Source organism: Pan troglodytes, chromosome 21 (genome assembly GCF_028858775.2).
Source record: "Pan troglodytes isolate AG18354 chromosome 21, NHGRI_mPanTro3-v2.0_pri, whole genome shotgun sequence".
Taxonomy (NCBI): Eukaryota; Metazoa; Chordata; class Mammalia; order Primates; family Hominidae; genus Pan; species Pan troglodytes.
The window spans coordinates 43,317,637-43,336,988 of NC_072419.2; the positions used below are offsets into that span (position 1 = coordinate 43,317,637).

At 44.1% G+C, this 19,352-nt stretch overlaps 1 protein-coding gene across 4 annotated transcripts in view; it reads right to left on the reverse strand.

The window, feature by feature from the left end:
• The window catches only part of RBL1 (RB transcriptional corepressor like 1), a 94,354-nt gene extending 76,933 nt beyond the window's left edge, over positions 1 to 17,421 (reverse strand). The window contains exons 1-2 of one of the 4 annotated variants that reach the window (XM_016937881.4): positions 16,963 to 17,421; positions 10,031 to 10,164 (exon numbers count right to left, since the gene is read on the reverse strand). Coding sequence is in view for 1 of the 4 variants with exons in the window: in XM_001139919.7 (XP_001139919.1) it covers positions 10,031 to 10,164; positions 16,963 to 17,118 (290 nt within the window). In the remaining 3 variants the exon portion in view is untranslated. The remainder of the gene's footprint in view (positions 1 to 10,030; positions 10,165 to 16,962) is intronic. The other 3 variants (XM_001139919.7, XM_063802927.1, XM_063802928.1) reach the window with 3 other exon arrangements.
• Between the last annotated feature and the right edge of the window lie 1,931 nt (positions 17,422 to 19,352).

Sequence of the window (19,352 nt, forward strand, 5' to 3'; positions counted from 1 at the left end):
ACCCTTGGAGCTCAGGAGTTCAAGACCAGCCTTGGTAACATGGCAAACCCCATCTCTATAAAACAAAAACTACAAAAATTAGCCTGGCATGATGGTGTGTACCTGTTAAGTCCCAGCTACTTGGGAGGGTGAGGTGGGAGGATTGAGCCCAGGAGGTAGAAACTGCAGTGAGCTGAGGTGGCACCACTGCACTCCAGCTGATGCCACAGAGTAAGACCCTGTCTCAGCCAAAAAAAAAAAAAAAAAAAAAAAGAAAACAAAACAAAACAAAAACCCTCAAATGCCATAACAGCAGTGTAGACAAAAAATAACAAATGATTATAATTTTTAGAAAAAGAAACTTTTTTTGTTATCAAGTTTCCCAAGATCTAAACCAGCTGTTTAGCCAATCTTTTATTTGGGTCTTTATATCGGCCATTAACTTAGTGATGTTATCTGATTTATCTGGGATATAGATACTTAGTTTTTGAGAACAGGGGGCAGCCAGTTGAGATTTTTAGATGCTGGGCTTAAAGCATTTTTTTTTTTTTTTTTGAGAAGGGTCTTGCTCTGTCACCTAGGTTGGAGTGCAGTGGCATGATCATAGCTCACTATAGTCTGGAACTCCTGGGCTCAAGTGATCCTCCTACCTCAGCCTCCCAAGATAGCTGGGACTACAGGTGCATATCACCACACTTCACTAACATTCTTTGTAAAATTTTTTTGTAGAGACTAAAAAGTAGTCTCTTACTATGTTGCCCAGGCTGGTCCTGAACTCCTGGGCTCCCTCCCAAGCGATCCTCCCACCTCGGCTTCCCAAAGCGTTGAGACTACAGGCATGAGCCACCACGCCCAGCCCACAAAGGTTTCCATATGTAAGCTACTATGGTGACTTTTCTGAAGTTTATGTAAAATTGTCCAGTTTCAGTTTGCCAGACTTCAGGAAAAAGCAGTTTTAATTTTAGTGATTTCAAGTCAGAAAAGTGGGAGAAAAATTTAGAAACATCAATTTCAAGACTTGCAGACAGGAAAGAATTCAGGACTTAGTCCAAATTCTATGCAAATAATAAATTAAAAAAAATAGTCAAGGCTGGAATTTAATAATAGGTATGCTATAATTTTGATAGAATGTACTTTTTTTTCCTCTTCAATTCCCCATTTTTACCAAAGATTAATCTTAGTGGGACCAATTTACTTTCTTTTTAAAAATATTTATTTTATTTATTTATTTAATTTTATTTTTTGAGACAAGAGTCTCGCTCTGTTGCCCAGGCTGGAGTGCAGTGGCAATCTTGGCTCACTGCCACCTCTGTCCACGGGGTTCAAGCAATTTTCCTGCCTTGGCCTCCCAAGTAGCTGGGATTACAGGCAAGCACCGCCATGTTCGGCTGTTTTTTATATTTTTGGTAAAGATGGGGCTTTACTATGTTGGCCAGGCTGGTCTCTAACTCCTGGCCTCAAGTGATCTGCCCATCTTGGCCTCCCAAAATGCTGCCTGTGCCTGGTCCCGCCACAATTTACTCTCTCTCTTTTTTTTTTTTTTTGAGATGGAATCTCACTTTGTGGCCTAGGCTGGAGTGCAGTGGTGCGATCTCGGCTCACTACAACCTCCACCTCCTGGGTTCAGGTGATTCTCGTTTCTAAGCCTCCCAAGTAGCTGGGATTACAGACACCCACCATTGCGCCCAGCAAATTTTTATAATTTTAGTAGAGACAGGGTTTCACCACGTTGGCCAGGCCAGTCTCGAACTCCTGACCTCAATAGACCCACCCGCCTAGGCCTCCCAAAGTGCTGGGATTATAGGTGTGAGCCACCACGCCTGGCTCGCAATTTACTTTCAAAATAAGGTTTAGTAATATATTTGGCCTGATTATTTGCACAGGGGGCAATAAGAATAGTGAGTGGCCACCTAGGCTCTTTTAAGTTGGTTTTGTTGGAACATTCATAAGGAATTTTGGATTAGACTTTTAAAAGCCTTGAGGCTAAGAAGTCAAGCCAAGGATCCATCATCAGACTGTTCCCATAATACCTGTATGCATTGGGTGAAATCCTCTCTTCCTGAAGTCCCCAAAAATATCTTGAGGTTCCTGGGCTTGTCAGAAAGTGACATCTTTTACTTACTGCAAGGTCAGGGACCTTGTTAGGGAACCTTTGAACAATAATGATTGCTCAAGGAATTGCTTTGATCAAAGGGACAGTCATGTAGTCTGAAACAGTTTCCAGGACCACTTCTCTCTTGTTTAAAATTCAGCTTTGGTCCTTTGTAATATTCCCCCCTCCATGAGACTCAACTTCTTAGGAATGAATCTTCCTAATGGTGTGAGATATTGACTTAAACATGACCCAAATACATGATTGTTCTGCAATGGCGAGTCAATCTTCCCAATCTTTTTTATCAGCTCTATAAAGTAAACTTTGGCTGGTGTGGTGGCTCACACCTGTAATCCCAGTGCTTTAGTGCTTTGGGAGGCAAAGGCAGGAGGATCTCCTCATGCCAGAAGTTCAAGACCAACCTGGGCAACAAAGCCAGACCCAGTCTCTAAGAAAAAACAAAAAACAAAACAAAACAAAAACTTAGCCAGGCATGGTGGAATGCACCTATAGCCCCAGCTACTTAGGTCACTGAGGCAAGAGGACAGCTTGACCCCCCCGAGTTTGAGGCTGCAGTGAGCTATGATCATGCCATTGCACTCCAGCCTGAGCAACAGAGTAAAAGCCTGTCTCTAAAAAACAAAAACAAAACAAAAACAACCTCAATGTTTTAAAGCAGTCTGGTCATATCTGAAAATATGCCATTCCAATCAAAGCCTAGGTAAAATAACCAGTGTCTATGATTGTGTCCTTAGAAGCAGAACTTTAATTCCAGCTCCATCAAGTGTGGAATTGGTTGCTTGAACAAAGTATGAATCTCAAACCAAAATTAGGAAGATTCGAAATCTGAGAGGAGACTCAACAGAGACCCCTGCTGGCTCAGCAAGATTGGGTGAATGGTACCAAGGCTCCAATTATAATATCAGTAAATGGAGGCTCGCTTCAGGTCACTTCATGGTTGCCAAAATGTCAACTGGCCAGGAGACATAGGGCAGCAGCAGCCCCTAGAAGACAGCACAGAGCACGTGTCTCTATGCCAGGGGAGCCTGCAAGGCTGGGCCAGGATCATAAGGTTTCTGCATCACTAAGGGACAACGCAGGGGCCTAGGGACAAGAATACAACCAGAAACCCCAGGGACCTGCGTACCTCCTTCTTTTTCTCCTCCTCAGGTTGGGGCCAGCCATCCCCCCTGCTGGTGCTGATACAGTCAGCCCTGCACCTCAGTGGAGCAGAGCACAGCATAGTTCACTGAGGCAGAGCTGGGCTGGACTAACAGCTAAACAGCTGAGTTACCATTTAATGTGTATAGTTTGGGAAGATAAGAAAGTTCGGGAAATGGTGGTGGTGTTGGTTGAACAATGTGAAGGTGAAGGTATGCTGAACTTAAAAATTGTCAACTTTATGAATTTTATGTTATATATATTTTACTCCACCACTAACACCATACACATACAAACACACACACACACACACACTCTCTCTCTCTCTAGAGTTTACCCTCCATATCTGTGAGTTCCACATCCATGGATTCAACCAACCACACATCAAAAATAATTGGAAAAAAAGGATGGTTGTGTCCGTATTGAACATGTACCAACTTCATTTCTTGTGATTATTCCCTAAAGTATACAGTGTAACAACTACTGACATAGTATTTACATTGTATTAGGTATAAATAATCTAGAGATGGGACCAGGTGTGGTGGCTCACCCCTGTAATCCCTGCACTTTGGGAGGCGAAGATGGGTGGATCACTTGAGCTCAGGACTTCAAGACCAGCTTGGGGAACATGGTGAAACCCCATCTCTAAAAAAAAAGAGCTACAAAAATTATCTGGGCATGGTGGCACACACCCGTAGTCCCAGCTACTCGGGAGGATGAGGTGGGAGGATTGCTTGAATCTGGGAGGCAGAGGTTGCAGTGAGCTGAGATCATGTTACTGTACTCTAGCCTGGGCAACAGAGTAAGACCCTGACTCAAATAATAATAATAAAAGTTAAAAAAATTATATTTAAGTTGAAAATTTGAAAACAGCCCAAATTATTATAAGTCAAAGCAAACAAAATCATTTGAAATTTTTGTTTATTTCTCTGAATGAACACATTGATGCTGGGTAACTGCTCTTTTAGCATTAAAAATTTGACACTTAAAAACGTTTTGCGGAAGGCTGGGCGTGGTGGCTCATGCCTGTAATCTTAGCACTTTGGGAGGCTGAGGTGGGTGGATCACTTGAGGCCAAGAGTTTGAGACCAGCCTGGCCAACATGGTGAAATCCTGTCTCAACTAAAAATACAAAAATTACCTGAGCGTGATGAAATGCACCTGTAGTCCCAGCTACTCAGGAGGGCATGGTGGGAGGATCACTTGAGCCCAGAAGGCGGAGGTTGCAAGTGAGCAGAGATCGCGACACTGCACTCCAGCCTGGGTGACAAGGTGAGACCCTGTCTCAAAAAACACAAACAAAAAATAAAAAAGATAAAAACAGGCTGGGCGCGGTGGCTCACACCTGTAATCCTAGCACTTTGGGAGGCCGAGGTGGGCGGATCACAAGGTTAGGAGTTCAAGATCAGCCTGGCCAAAATAGTGAAACCCCGTCCCTACTAAAAATACAAAAAAAAAAAAAAAAAATACAGGCGGGTGTGGTGGCATGCACCTGTAGCCCCAGCTACTGGGGAGGCTGAGGCAGGAGAATCACTTGAACCCAGGAGGAAGAGGCTGCAGTGAGCAGAGACCGTGCATTGCACTCCAGCCTGGGCAACAGAGCGAGATTCTAGCTCAAAAAAAAATAAACATTTTGGGGGAAAGGGATTTTGAGAATATCAATCTACATTTTAAAAAGACTTAGTTTTTTTTTTTTCATAAGTTTGTAATTATTTTTAATGGATTTTTTTTTTTTTTTTTTTTTGAGAGTGGGTCTTGCTTTACCAGCCCGGCTGGAGTAGAGTTGCATCATCATAACTCACTGCAGCCTCCACCTCCTGGGTTCAAGTGATTCTCCCACCTCAGCCTCCCGAGTAGCTGGGATTACAGGCATGCACCACCATGCCTGGCTAATTTTTGTAGAAACAGGGTATCACCCTGTTGCCCAGGCTGGTCTTGAACTCTTGGGTTCAAGAGATCTGCCCGCCTTGGCCTCCCAAAGTGCTGGGATTACAGGTGTGTGCCACTGGGCCTGACCAAAAAAGATAAATCTTTTGACCCATTTTTAGGAATCATACATATTTTTGGAATTTATCAGAAATATCATCTTTACAATGATGTTTATTTGTCCGCAACTACAAAGGACTGGATACAATCGAAATGGCCATAAGGCATGGCTAAATAGATGAAAGATCCTTATACCCTAAAATATCCTAGTATCATTAAAAAAATTAATGAGGTAGAACTACATATGCTGATATGGAAGAATTTCCAAAATATGAAGAAAAATAACTGTAGAGCAACACATATAGTATAATTTATGTTTTAAAAAGAAAAAACACCAGCCTGGGCAACATGGTGAGACCCGTCTCTACAAAAAATATAAAATTTGCCAAGCATGGTGGTGTATACCTGTGGTCCCAGCTACTCAGGAGGCTAAAGTGAGGGATCGCTTCAGCCTGTGAGGTCTAGGCTGTAGTGAGCTGTGATCACACCACTACACTCCATCCTGAGTGACAGAGCAAGACTCTGTCTCAAACAAATAAAGAGAAAAGAAAATAAAAGGAAAAAATAACAAAAAACAAGTTTATGTATTTGTACATAGGAAGACATTTTTTTTTTGAGACAGAGTTTTGCTCTTGTTGCCCAAGCTAGAGTGCAATAGCACAATCTCGGCTCACTGCAACCTCCACCTCCTGGGTTCAAGAAATTCTCTTGCCTTAGCCTCCCGAGTAGCTGGGATTACAGGTGTGCCCCACCATGTCCGCCTAATTTTTTGTATTTTTATAGAAACGAGGTTTCACCATGTTAGCCAGGCTGATCTTGAACTCCTGACCCGAGGTGATCCGCCCGTCTAAGCTTTCCAAAGTGCTGGGGAGTCCAGGCATGAGCTACTGCGCCTGGCCAGAAGAAATTATTAATAATGGTTAATTACAGAGAGTGCCAAAAGGAGACGTTTTTCTTTTCTTTTTTTTGAGATGGAGTTTCACTCTTGTCACCCACACTGGAGTACAATGGCACGATCTCTGCTCGCTGCAACCTCCGCCTCCCTGGGTTCAAGCAATTTTCCTGCCTCAGCCTCCCCAGTAGCTAGGATTACAGGCGCCCGCAACCACGCCCAGCTAATTTTTTTGTATTTTTTAGTAAAGACGGTGTTTCATCATGTTGGCCAGGCTGGTCTTGAACTCCTGACCTCAGGTGATCCACCCGCCTCAGCCTCCCAAAGTGCTGGGATTACAGGTGTGAGCCACTGTACGTGGCCAAGGAGACTCCTTTCTACTTATAAGCCTTCTGTATTATTTAAAATTTTTGAAAATACATTTGTGTGTATGTGTGTGTGTGCGCATGGTAAAACATACATAACCTTTACTGTTGTAACCACTGTTAAGTCTATAGTTCAGTAGCATTAAGTACATTCACATTGTGCAACCATCACCACTGTCCATCTCCAGAGTTTGTTTCATTATTTGAAATTTGATTTTTTTTTTTTTTTTTTTTTTGAGACAGAGTCTCACTGTGTCACCTAGGCTGGAGTGCAATGGCGCAATCTCGGCTCGCTGTAAGCGCCGCCTCCTGGGTTCACGCCATACTCCTGCCTCAGCCTCCCGAGTAGCTGGGACTACAGGCGCCCACCTGGCTAATTTTGTTTTTGTATTTTTAGTAGAGATGAGGTTTCACTGTGTTAGCCAGGATGGTCTCGATCTCCTGACCTTGTGATCCACCCGGCTTGGTCTCCCAAAGTGCTGGGATTACAGGCGTGAGCCACCGCGCCCAGCCTTGTTTTTTTAATTTGAAGTGGAGTCTTGCTCTGTCGCCCAGGCTGGAGTGCAGTGGTGCTATCTCAGCTCACTGCAACCTCCACCTCCAAGGTTCAAGTGATTCTCCTGCCATGTACTGCTCTACATTTGTTTTGTTATAATTCTTTTTTGTTTAGTTCCCCCAGAATCTGTCATTACAAAGATTTTTGAAATTATATGAACAATGATGACAAACATTGACAGAAAAAGATCAGATTGTTTTATACTAACAATGATAATGTCTTGCTCAATTAAAAAATTAACCCCATTGATCTTCATTTAATTTTTATCATCTTATTTTATTTTTAGAACCAAAATTGTTTAAAAACATTTTTTTTAGGCTGGACACAGTGGCTTACGTCTATAGTCCCAGCACTTAGGGAGGCCGAGGCGGGTGGATCACCTGAGGTCAGGAGTTTGAAACCATCCTGGCCAACATGGTGAAACCCTCTCCCTATTAAAAATATAAAAAATTAGCCAGGCATGGTGGCGGGCGCCTGTAATCCCAGCTACTGGGGAGGCTGAGATCAGGCCATTGCACTCCAGCCAGGGCAACAAGAGCAAAACTCCGTCTCAAAAATAAAAAATAAAAAAAAATTTAAATTTAGCATCAACTAAAACCTATTTGCCATTTCTGAATAGGGCTTTAAACTTTGCTCCTCTTCTATTCTGGAAACACAGGAATAGCAAATAGACAATGACCACAAATAGTTTTGTCCCAGAAACAAAGAATATTAGCATGAATCCAAACTGGATAGCTAAATTTGTTTTGTTTCCTATCCAGCCAAATAATTCTATATGCTTGATACTAGAGTAAGTAAAAGATGTATCTGAGACCCATAGAGTAGCTGCAAGGTGAAAAAAATTAATATACAGTAGAGAAATAGGACAACATCTTGACCAGATGACAAAAATTAACATCACCAATGAGATGCAGATGGATAACACATGCCATCATCAGATGTGATATCCTGAGGAGACAAAATCACTTATACAGTTTTCCATCAGGGAATGACTAACCTGCATCTAATCAAAAGTTAATAGGAGACAAATCCAAAATTGGGAACCATCTATTAAAAGAGGGGATGAGGGCGGGCACAGTGGCTCACGCCTGTAATCCCAGCACTTTGGGAGGCTGAGGCGGGCGGATCACAAGGTCAGGAGTTTGAGACCAGCCTGGCTAATATGGTGAATCCGCGTCTCTACGAAAAATACAAAAATTAGCTGGGCGTGGTGGCACATGCCTGTAGTCCCAGCTACTCAGGAGGCTGAGGCAGGAGAATCGCTTGAACCCGGGAGGCGGAGGTTGCAACGAGCCCAGATCGCACCACTGCACTCCACCTGGGCAACAGAGTGAGACTCTGTCCCAAAAAAAAAAAAAAAGAGGCTGAGGCAAGAGGACCACTTAAGGTCAGGACTTTGAGACAAGCTTGAGCAACATAGTAAGACCCTGTCTCTATAAAAAGATTTAAAAATATCAGTCAGGCATGGTGGCACATGATTGTAGTCTCAGCTACTTGGGAGGCTGAAGCAGGAGGATCATTTGAGCTGAGGAGTTTGAGGCTGCAGTGAGCTAAAAAGGTGCCACTGCACTCGAGGCCTGGGCAATATAGCAAGACTCGGCCTCTAAAAAAATTTTTTTTAATTAAAGAAAGGGACAAAGTGATTGTGGATTATATTCTTCAAAAATGGTAATGTCATAAAAGAAAAAGAAAGGCTGTGGAAATGTTCCTAATTACAGAAGAATAAATAGACATGATAAGCAAATGCAATACCTGATCCTTAATTAGAAATTGTACTTCCAGGAAAAAAAATGCCATAAAGAACATTATTGAATCAACTAACAAAACTAGAAAAGAGTTAGCAGGTTAAATAAAATTATTTTATCAGTGTTAATTTTGCTGAAGTTGGTAGCTGTACTGTAGTTATTTAAAGAAATACACAGTGAAGTATTTTGGGGTAAAAGGCTATAAATGTATGCTACTTAGATTGAAATGGTTGAGGATAAAAAGAGAAAGATCTGGCTGGGAGTGCTGGCTCACGCCTGTAGTCCCAGCACTTAGGGAGGCCGAGGCGGGTGGATCACCTGAGGTCGGGAGTTCGAGACCAGCCTGACCAACATGGAGTAACTCCGTCTCTACTAAAAATACAAAATTAGCCAGGCGTGGTGGCACATGCCTGTAATCCCAGCTACTCGGGAGGCTGAGGCAGGAGAATCGCTTGAACCCAGGAGGCAGAGGTTGTGGTGAGCCGAGATTGCACCATTGCACTCTAGCCTGGGCAACAAGAGCGAAACTCCATCTCAAAAAAAAAAAAAGAGAGAGAGGGAAAGATCTATATATTGAAGAAAGAAAAATCAAATGAGAAAGCAAATGGGATAAAATGTCAATAACAGGTGACTCTGAGTCAAGGGTATATGGGTATTATCCTTTTCTTATTTTTGTAACTTCTCTGTAAGCCTAAAATTATTTCCAAATTTTAAAAAATTAATTTTAAAAAGTATAGCTAAAGATTCAACACAGAGGTTTCTAGCAGAATTTGAGAAAGGCAGAGAAAGAATATGAAAATTGGGAAAGGATTATCTATGTTATAACTTAGAATTAAATGAAGTCACACAGTGGCTCACGTCTATAATCCTATAGCACTTTGGGAGGCTGAGGTGGGTAGATCATTTGAGGTCAGGAGTTCGAGAACAGCCTGACCAACATGATGAAACCCCATCTCTACTAAAAAAAAAAAAAATACAAAAAATTAGCCGGGCTTGGTGGTGTGTGTCTGTAATCCCAGATACTCGGGAGGCTGAGGCATGAGAATCACTTGAACCCAGGAGGCAGAGATTGCAGTAAGCCAAGACTGTGCCACTGCACTCCAGCCTGGCTGGCACAGTGAGACTGCGTCTCAAAAATAAATAAATAAATAAATAAAATAAAAATTAAATGAAGTCAAATGATCTCAAAACAAGAGAAAACTGATTCCAAAATTTAGAGCTTATATAACATTTAAAAACATCAAAGAGGTTTACCTTAATTTAGCTGAACGTAGTATTCTGGTAAGTGAAACACAGTTGCCTTCCATGATACCTTTTCCAACCGTGGGAATAATGCTTTTGCGGCATGCAACATATAATGAACATGCCAACCAGTGTGTAACTTCTCCCTGGCAAGCAAAAGACAAACAGCCAAAACAGGTATAATATTATGTTAAAATGCTTTAATTCTAGAAACAAGAGATGTAGAATTATCTGGTCTCAATTTTCCTTATGTAGATAAAGGGCCAGAGAAGTGAAGATATTTGCCCAAGGTCACAAAGCTGTTAGTTGCAGTAATGGGTATAAAACTCCTTACTCTTAGTTCTGTGTTTTTACAACTATAACATGCTAAATTAATATTAATCTAAAGATAAAAGCCTGGCTTGGTGGCTCATGTTTGTAATCCCAGTAACTCGGGAGGCTGAGGTGCGAGTATCACTTGATGCCAGGAGTTTAAGACTAGCCAGGGCAACGTAGACTCTAAAAATGAAAATAAAAAAATTAGCCAGGCATGGTGGTGCTTGCCTGCAGTCCCAGCTACTTGGGTGGCTGAGGCAAGAGGATCGCTTAAGCTCAGGAGTTCAAGACTGCAGTGAGCTATGTTTGTGCCACTACATTCCAACATAGGCAGCTGAGCGAGATCCTGTCTCTTAAATCCTGTCTCTTAAAAAAAAAAAAAAGAAAAAAACTCTTTCACCTACACTCCAAATCTAATACAGGCATATGCCACATAACATCTTGGTCAACACTGGACCACATATACAATGGTGGTCACTTAAGATTATAATACTTGCCAGGCGCGGTGGCTCATGCCTGGGAGGCTGGAGCGGGTGAATCACTTGAGGCCAGGAGTTCAAGACCAGCCTGGCCAACATGGCAAAACTCCGTCTCTACTAAAAATGCAAAAAATTAGCTGGGTGTGGTGGCATGCACCTGTAGTCCCACCTACTTGGGAGGCTGAGGCAGGAGAATAGTTTAAATCCGGGAGGCAGAGGTTGCAGTGAGTAGAGATCGTGCCACTACAGTCTAGCCTGGGCAACACAGGGACACTCTGTCACACACACAAAAAAGATTGTAATACTGTATGTTCTAACTGTTCTATATATTAAAAAAATTATAATTTACTGTACCCCTTTTATGTTTAGATACACACATACTCACCATTATAGTTGCCTATAGTGTTCAGTACAGAAACATGCTGAACAAGTTTGCAGCCCAGGAGCAACAGGCTATATTAAACAGCCTAGGTGTATAGTAGACTACACTATCTAGGTTTGCATAAGTATACTCTGTGAAGTTCACACAACAAAATCACCTAATGTTGCATTTCTTAGACCATGTCCCTGTCATTAAGTGAAGCATGTCTGAATTACCAGAAGAGTTCTATTAAAATTTGTCAGCATGACTTTCTTGATTTTAAGAAATGGCCTTGATGATCCTGAAGTTTCTATCATTTTTGCTTTATGTTTCTCTTTAACTAGTGTGGCAGGGAAAGGCAAGAACAGAGTAAAAAGTTGGCAAGGGAGTCACACATAAAAAATTAATATTAATCTTACGCAACATGAAGGAGACTGTCATTTTTGTAAGGTAAACATTTGGGGAATTATTTACCCCAAAACATGTCATCTTTAAAATACAGTCATATGCATTGCTTAATGACAGGGATATATTCTGAGAAATGCAACATTAGGCAATTTTGTTGTGCAAACATAGCATAGCCTACTAAACCTAGGCTATATGGTATGCTTATTGTTTCTAGGCTACAAACCTGTGGAGCATGTTACTATACTAAATACTGTTGGCAAATGTAACACAATAGTAATTATTTGTGTATCTAAACACAGAAAACATATAGTAAAAATAAAGTATGTGTGGTCCATCACTGAGTGAAACATTCTGCAGCACACGACTGTAGTAAGCACGGCTCTTTATATTAGTAGATATCTCAATTTACAATGCCACAAAAAGGTGACATTTGGGAATTCAACAATTTTCTGCATTAGACTTCAGACATCTCCAAGCTAGAATCACTTCATGATTTCACTGCTGAAATACAATAGCTGAAGTTTAAGGATTAAGAATTACAGATAGGCCGGTGCGGTGGCTCACGTCTGTAATCCTAGCACTTTGGGAGGTCGAGATGGGTGGATCACCTGAGGTCAGGAGTTTGAGAGCAGCCTGGCCAATGTGGCGAAACCCCATCTCTACTAAAAAATACAAAAATTAGCCAGGTGTGGTGGTGCACGCCTGTAATCCCAGCTACTTGGGAGGCTGAGGAAGGAGAATCACTTGAACCTGGGAGGTGGGGGTTGCAGTGAGCCGAGATCACGCCACTGCACTCCAGCCTGCGTGACGGGAGTGAGACTCCATCTCAAAAAAAAAAAAAAAGAATTACAGATAAAGGCCAGGCACAGTGGCTCATGCTCGTAACCCCAGCACTTTGGGAGGCTGAGGCAGAGGATTGCTTGAGCTCAGGAGTTCAAGATCAGCCTAGGAAACATAGTGAGACCCCCGTCTGTACAAAAAAGGAAAAAATCAGCCGGGTACGTGGCACATGTCTGTAGTTAGAGCTACCTGGGGAACTGAGATGGGAGGATCATTTGAGCCCAGAAGGTTAAGGCTGCAGTGAGCTGTGACTGACCCATTGGACTCCAGCAAGGGTGAAAGAACGAGACTCTATCTCAAAAAAAGAAAAAAAAGAATTACAGATGTAAATCTGATAGCACAACACAATAGTGTTCTTATACACTGTTCCACAGACTGTCTTTAAGACCAAACCCTAGAAGGATAAAAAGATTGATAAAAAGATTTCTTGCAATAATCTAAAAGGGGTGGGTAGAAATGGGTGGCCATCAATAAACCCAATGTTCCTACCCTGAAGGAATGAGGAGTCTTTTCTCAAAGCACTAAATGAGGCAGGTAAGCTTAAAGATGAATATTTTTACAAGCTTTGATTAATGAATTGCTTGGGAATAGGGTCTGGTCATGGTGGCTTACGCATGTAGTTCCAGCACTTTGGGAAGCTGATGTGGGTGGACTGCTCGAGTTCAGGGGTTTGAGACTAGCTTGGGTAACACGGCAAAACCCTATCTCTACAAAATACAAAAAAATTAGCAGGACGTGGTGGTATGCGCCTGTAGTCCCAGCTACTCTGGAGGCTGAGATGGGAGAAGTGCCTGAGGCACTTTTTTTGTCTCAAAAAATAAAAAGAGAAAGAGTTGTTTGGGATTAGCATCCAAGTATTATAGAGCCTTTGGATACAGGCTACTAAATGAAAATTCTAGCAAGATGGTGAAAATATAAGTCCTAAAATTATTGTTTCGATTTTTTAAAAAACATTAAAGAATACACTGATTTTTATTTTACTTTTTAAAACAGGGTCTCACTCTGTTGCCCCAGGCTGGAGTGCAGTGGTACAATCAGGGCCACTGCAGTCTTGACTTCCCAGGAATGAGGGCCACTGCAGCCTCGACCTCCCAGGCTCAAGCAATTCCCCCCACCTTAGCCTCTGGAGTAGCTGGGACTAAAGGCACATGCCACCACACCCAGCTAATTTTTGTAGAGATGGGGTTTCACCATATTGCCCAAGCTGGTCTCAAACTCCTGGGCTCAAGTGATCCACCTGCCTCAGCTTCCCAAAATGTCGGGATAACAGGTGTGAGCCACCATGCCCAGCCTATTTTATTTTTTGTAGAGATAGGGTCTCACTATGTTGCCCAGGCTGGTCTTGAACTCCTGGGCTCAAGTGATCCTCCTGCCTCAGCCTCCCAAAATGTCGGGATAACAGGTGTGAGCCACCATGCCCAGCCTATTTTATTTTTTGTAGAGATAGGGTCTCACTATGTTGCCCAGGCTGGTCTTGAACTCCTGGGCTCAAGTGATCCTCCTGCCTCAGCCTCCCAAAGTGCTGGGATTATAGGCGTGAGCCACTGTGCCTGGTCTGACTTTCTTTCCTTAAAAAAGTCAACTATTTTATTCCATGAGAATAAAATAGAATACAATTCTATTTGATAAAATCCTATTTCATAAAAATTCTATGAATTCTATGATATCAGAAACCATTTTTTGCATTTCTAAGGCCTACTTGCCAGGCCTTAGAAATACAAAAAATGGTTTCTGATCTCACAGAACTTCACATCTGGAGCTAAGAAGAGGAACAGATACTATCATTTATAATTGGTGAGATATACAAGCTATAAGAAGAACTGAAGATAAAGTGTTGTAGGAGAATATAGTGCAGTGAATAACTGATTTTGACTACAGTTTAGGGAAGGCCTCACAAAAGGAGACAAAATTTGTAAATCACTAAAAATGTAAGCAGGAGTTTGTCAGGTAGACTAGAGAGGGGTAGGGATTGGAGAAAGACTTCTTAGGAAGCATGAGATATATGAAAATGACTACTCCAAATACCTTTAAAAATTGATTTTAAAAAAAGAGGAAAATAAACACTGGATAGAATAAACACAAAATTTCAGTTCATACATTTGTGCTTTCTAAAGCAAGCATTGGGCTGGGCACAGTGGCTCATGCTTGTAATCCCAATGCTCTGGGAGGCTGCGGCAGAAAAATCACTTGAGGCCAGTTCAAGACCAGCTTGGGCAACATAGTCAGATACTATCTCCACAAAAAATTGAAAAATTAGCTGAGCACCGTGGTGCATGCCTATAGTCCCAGCTACTGGGGAGGCTGAAGCAGGAACATCACTTGAGCACAGAAGTCTGAGTTTACAGTGAGCTATAATTGCACCACTGCATTCCAGGCCTGGTCAAAAGAGCAAGACCCTGTTTCTTTCCTTTTTTTTTTTTTTTTTTTTTTGAGATGGAGTTACACTCTTGTGCAGGGTGGAGTGCAATGGCGCGAGCTTGGCTCACTGCAACCTCTACCTCCTGGTTTCAAGAGATTCTCCTGCTTCAGCCTCCTGAGTAGCTGGGATTACAAGTGCACGTCACCATGCTCAGCTAATTTTATATTTTTAGTAGAGACGGGGTTTCACCATGCTGGCCAGGCTGGTCTTGGACCCCTGACCTAAGGTGATCTGCCCACCTCGGCCTCCCAAAGTGGTGGGATTACAGGTGTGAGCCACCGTGCGCCCGGCCAAGACCCTGTTTCTAAGAAAGAAAAAAAGAAAGAAAAAATAAATAAGTAGAGCAAACATTGAAGATGTCCTATTCAACTCTGCCTAACTAGAGATTTAGCTCTTAACCTTTCCTGGTGTTGGGGGTGAGGGGAAAGATTCCAGGCAGAGGGAATGTTATGGATATACCACAAAACTGGGAACAAACTTGTCATATTCAAGAATCTGAAACAGGTGCATACCTTGACCATAGTTTGACACAGTAAATGCTTATTCAATGACAGATGGTGTGACCTTGGGCAAGAGAGACCAAATCAGACCTAGGATGTCAGAAATGCTTTCTCAGGCTTTCAAAAATCAATCTGTTTTCAATTGAGACGCCATTCATTCTAATCTCCCTTACTTTCTTATTCTTCCCACAGCTCTCCAGTCATGCCACCCACGGATGTGGACCATTGTCCTTTACCCAGTCTATCCAGTTCTGAAGACACTTTTTTCAGGTACTATTCCTTCATATATAGGCACACATACAATCAACACTTTTCCAACTCTATGCCTTTGAACCCAGCAATTATTTCACTGGGTGGTGAGTCAGTGGTGCACCCTGGGAGTGGGTCCAGCGCCCTTGGCACATGAAAGCCTTTGAACATGAGGCCAGTGGTGCTACATGAAATACACTCCATCACAATTCTGTCTACACTGGGCTTATGCTCGTCTGGGTTTCTTTCTCTGTTTTTAGATAGAGTCTTGCTGTCACCCAGGCTGGAGTGCAGTGGTGTCATCTCCACTCACTGCGGCCTATGCCTCCTGGGTTTAAGCAATTCTCCTGCCTCAGCCTCCCGAGTAGCTAGATTACAGGCAGGCGCCACCACACCCAGCTAGTTTTTGTATTTTTTTAGTAGAGATGGGGTTTCGCCGTGTTGCCCAGGTTGGTCTCGAACTCCTGGCCTCAAGTGATCCGCCCGCCTTGGCCTCCCAAAGTGCTGGGATTATAGGTGTGAGCCGCCACGCCCAGCCTGGGTTTCTATATTAGAATAATCCTAGGCAAGACAACCTTCTGAGCCTTGCCATTATCACCTGGAAAGCAGTCTAATACTCATTGCCATGCCATGTTCACAGGGCTGTTGCGAGGATAAAATGCAAGAATGATGGGGAAAAAAATCAAGTAATTATAACTGACATTTGTTTTATTCAGAGCCAGATACTGATGCAAAGCATCAGGACGATGCTCTGACGGAGGAGGAAACGTAGGGCTGAGACCAGCTTCGTGTGCACATTGGCTTTGATCAAACTGCTGCACAGCGATCGGCAGCTCCACCCTGGTGAAGCACAGGGTGGAGGTTATACGGCTCAGACCCTGGGTCTGGCTCCATCTCTAACCGTGTGACCTTGGGCCTGTAGCTTAACCCGTCTAGGGCTCCGCTTCCTCTTGAGTGAAACGGGGATCACAGAAGGGGTTCAGATGGAACTGAGGGTCCATTTAAAGCTCTGGGCAGTGATGTCTTGGCATGCAGTTCATTTTCACTTTACCATTATATTTGTTCTTACTGATTTAAGGGCAGCACCATGACGTTTGTGGCGCTTGGCGGGGTAGAAGGAAGTGTGGTCAGGAAGCCTGGGGTCTGAGCGGCGCGGGACCTAGGCCGCTCCTTTCCTGAGCTTCAGTTTCCCGCCTCGAAATGATGGGTGGATTGGCTGAGCTACACCCACCTTTCCCGCCCCTCGGCTCTTGGCTGCGCAGCGACCCTCCTAGGTGGGGAAACTCCCACCACCCCATAGGCCGGGGAAGGGGCGGGGCAGGGGTGGGGCCTGGCGAGGGTAGGGTCCGGCCGCCCCACCTGCTGCCGCTCACCTCTAGGCTGTAGTTGCCTCGGATGGCAGTAAAGTCGTCCAGGGCTTCGGCCGCGCTCCCCTCGTCCAGGTTCAGCTCCTGGCACAGGGCCTGTAGCGCCTCCCCGGCTGCGGCGACCACCGCCGCCCCCTCAGCGTAGGGCTTGTCCTCGAACATCCCTTCAGGCCCCGCGGGCTGCGCGCCACGGCCCCCGACTTCTTTCTCCCTCCCAGGCGCGCTACCCACAACCACCTGCGCCAAAGCGCGCGAAAATCTGCAGTTGCGGAACGTCTTGTCATCCACCGTCTGCCTCCGCTTTTCTCCTCAAAAAAAGTCCGTTTTTCCTCCGGAGCTCCTAGCAGTCCCTCCCCGGAAATGTGATAAGAAGATGGACCTCAGATTCTGAAAGACCTGTCCTTGGCCCTTGGCTGGTCGCGGGGGGCCCAGCCGGCGGGACAGAAAAAGAGCGGAGGGATCCTCAGCCCGCGCGCGGAGCCTGCTGGGAGGTGTAGTCCATCGCTTGGGAGATGAAGCCCGCGGCCTCCCCCGTCTTCCTGGTTAGGCTCTTGGGTTTTGGGGCAGGGCTGGGCTGCCTACTGCCAGGTGGCCTCATGCAGCGTAGTGAGATGCCTCCTCTATCCACGGGCCCTGGGTTTGTCACTGTCCCTGGGCGCCAAACATAATCTGACTGAGCTGTACCCCTTGAGTTAGGAGATGGAGGCTGGACGAAGAGGGGCCTCTTGGGACTCTCCCCAAAGTCCTAGTGCCCAGTGAGTGGTTCGCTAAATGACAGAGGGGAAGGACTGGTGACGGATATTAGAAGACGAATCCTCATCTCATGCTAGTCGCTAAAAGAGGCAGGCAGAGAAGACTGCAGTAAATGAGGCAGGAGAATAGGGTCTGGATGCAGGGAACCTATGGCTGTTTCACGTGACTTCTTAGACCTAAATTGAAAGGAAAACCCCAACTTTCCACGCCTAAGTAACAAAAGAACCAGAGGCTGTTCCCTTGGACCTTTTCTGCATGGCAGATGGGAAATTGGCTGTCTGCAACAAATCACACTGAGCGCCTTCCAGTCTTCGTTTGCAACTTTGTAACTTCACTCCAGCCTCTGAACCGTTGCTGTCCACAACCAATCAGACTGATGGCGGGAGAGTCTTCCTTTGCATAGAAGTATAATTTTGTAACTTCACCCTGGCCTCTGATTGGTTGCTTTCTGCAACCACTCAGACTGATTGTGGGCTACCACTTCAGTTACATCAAGAGAGCATAAAGTGGCCAATGGGAAACTTCTAGAGGGTATTTGGACCCCAGAAGATTCTGTGTCTGGGCCCTTGAGCTGCTGCGTGGGTTCGCTTCCCCACTATGGAGTGTACTTTTGTTTTCAATAAATCCCTGTCTTCGTTCTTTTGTTGTTCCATTATTTGCTTTGCCTGTAATCCCAGTACTTTGGGAGGCCGAGGCAGGTGGATCACTTGAGTCCAGGAGTTCGAGACCAGTCAGGCCAACAAGGCAAAACCCCGTCACTACTAAAAATATAAAAATTAGCTGGGCGTGTGGGTGCACTTGTGTAATCCTAACAACCTGGGCAACTGAGACATGAGAATCAAGAATCGCTTGAACCGAGGAGGCAGAGGCTGTAGTAAGCCAAGATTGCACCACTGCACTCCAGTCTGGGTAACAGAGTGAGACTCTGTCTCAAAAACAAACAACTGAGGACACATCTGTCAAACCCAGCCTCACCTACATGCATTAAAAAAAACCAAAAATCAATATGCCCTTCCTTATATTGGTTTTATTTTTTCTTATTATCCCAGGACATGCCCATTTAACCCAAAATTGAGCTTTTCTGAATAGAAAATGAAGTATGGAAGGCCGGTTGCAGTGGCTCACACCTGTAATCCCAGCACTTTGGGAGGCTGAGGCAGGCGGGTCACCAGATCAGGAGATCGAGATCATCCTGGCCAACATGGTGAAACCCCGTCTCTACTAAAAATACAAAAATTAGCTGGGCATGGTGGCGGGCGCTTGTAATCCCAGCTACTTGGCAGGCTGAGGTAGAAGAATCGCTGGAACCTGGGAGGCGGAGGTTGCAGTAAGCCAAGCTCGTGCCACTGCACTCCAGCCTGGTGACAGAGCGAGACTCCGTCTCCAAAAAAAAAAAAAAAAAAAAGAAAAAAGAAAATGAAGTATGGGTAGTGAAATAGATTTACTCTGCCCTTCATTTTTGAGCCAGATACACATGAAGGTTGTTTCTATTTTGATCCCATTGTGTGATAGCCTCTATGATTAGCCTCCCTGTTGTGGTTTAATATTTCAGAGTTCTCCCAAAGCATGTGGTTGGAGCCTGATTATGACCTTTAGGGATTCCAAGACTAAAAAGATTATAGTGTGCACCCTTCCAAATGTAA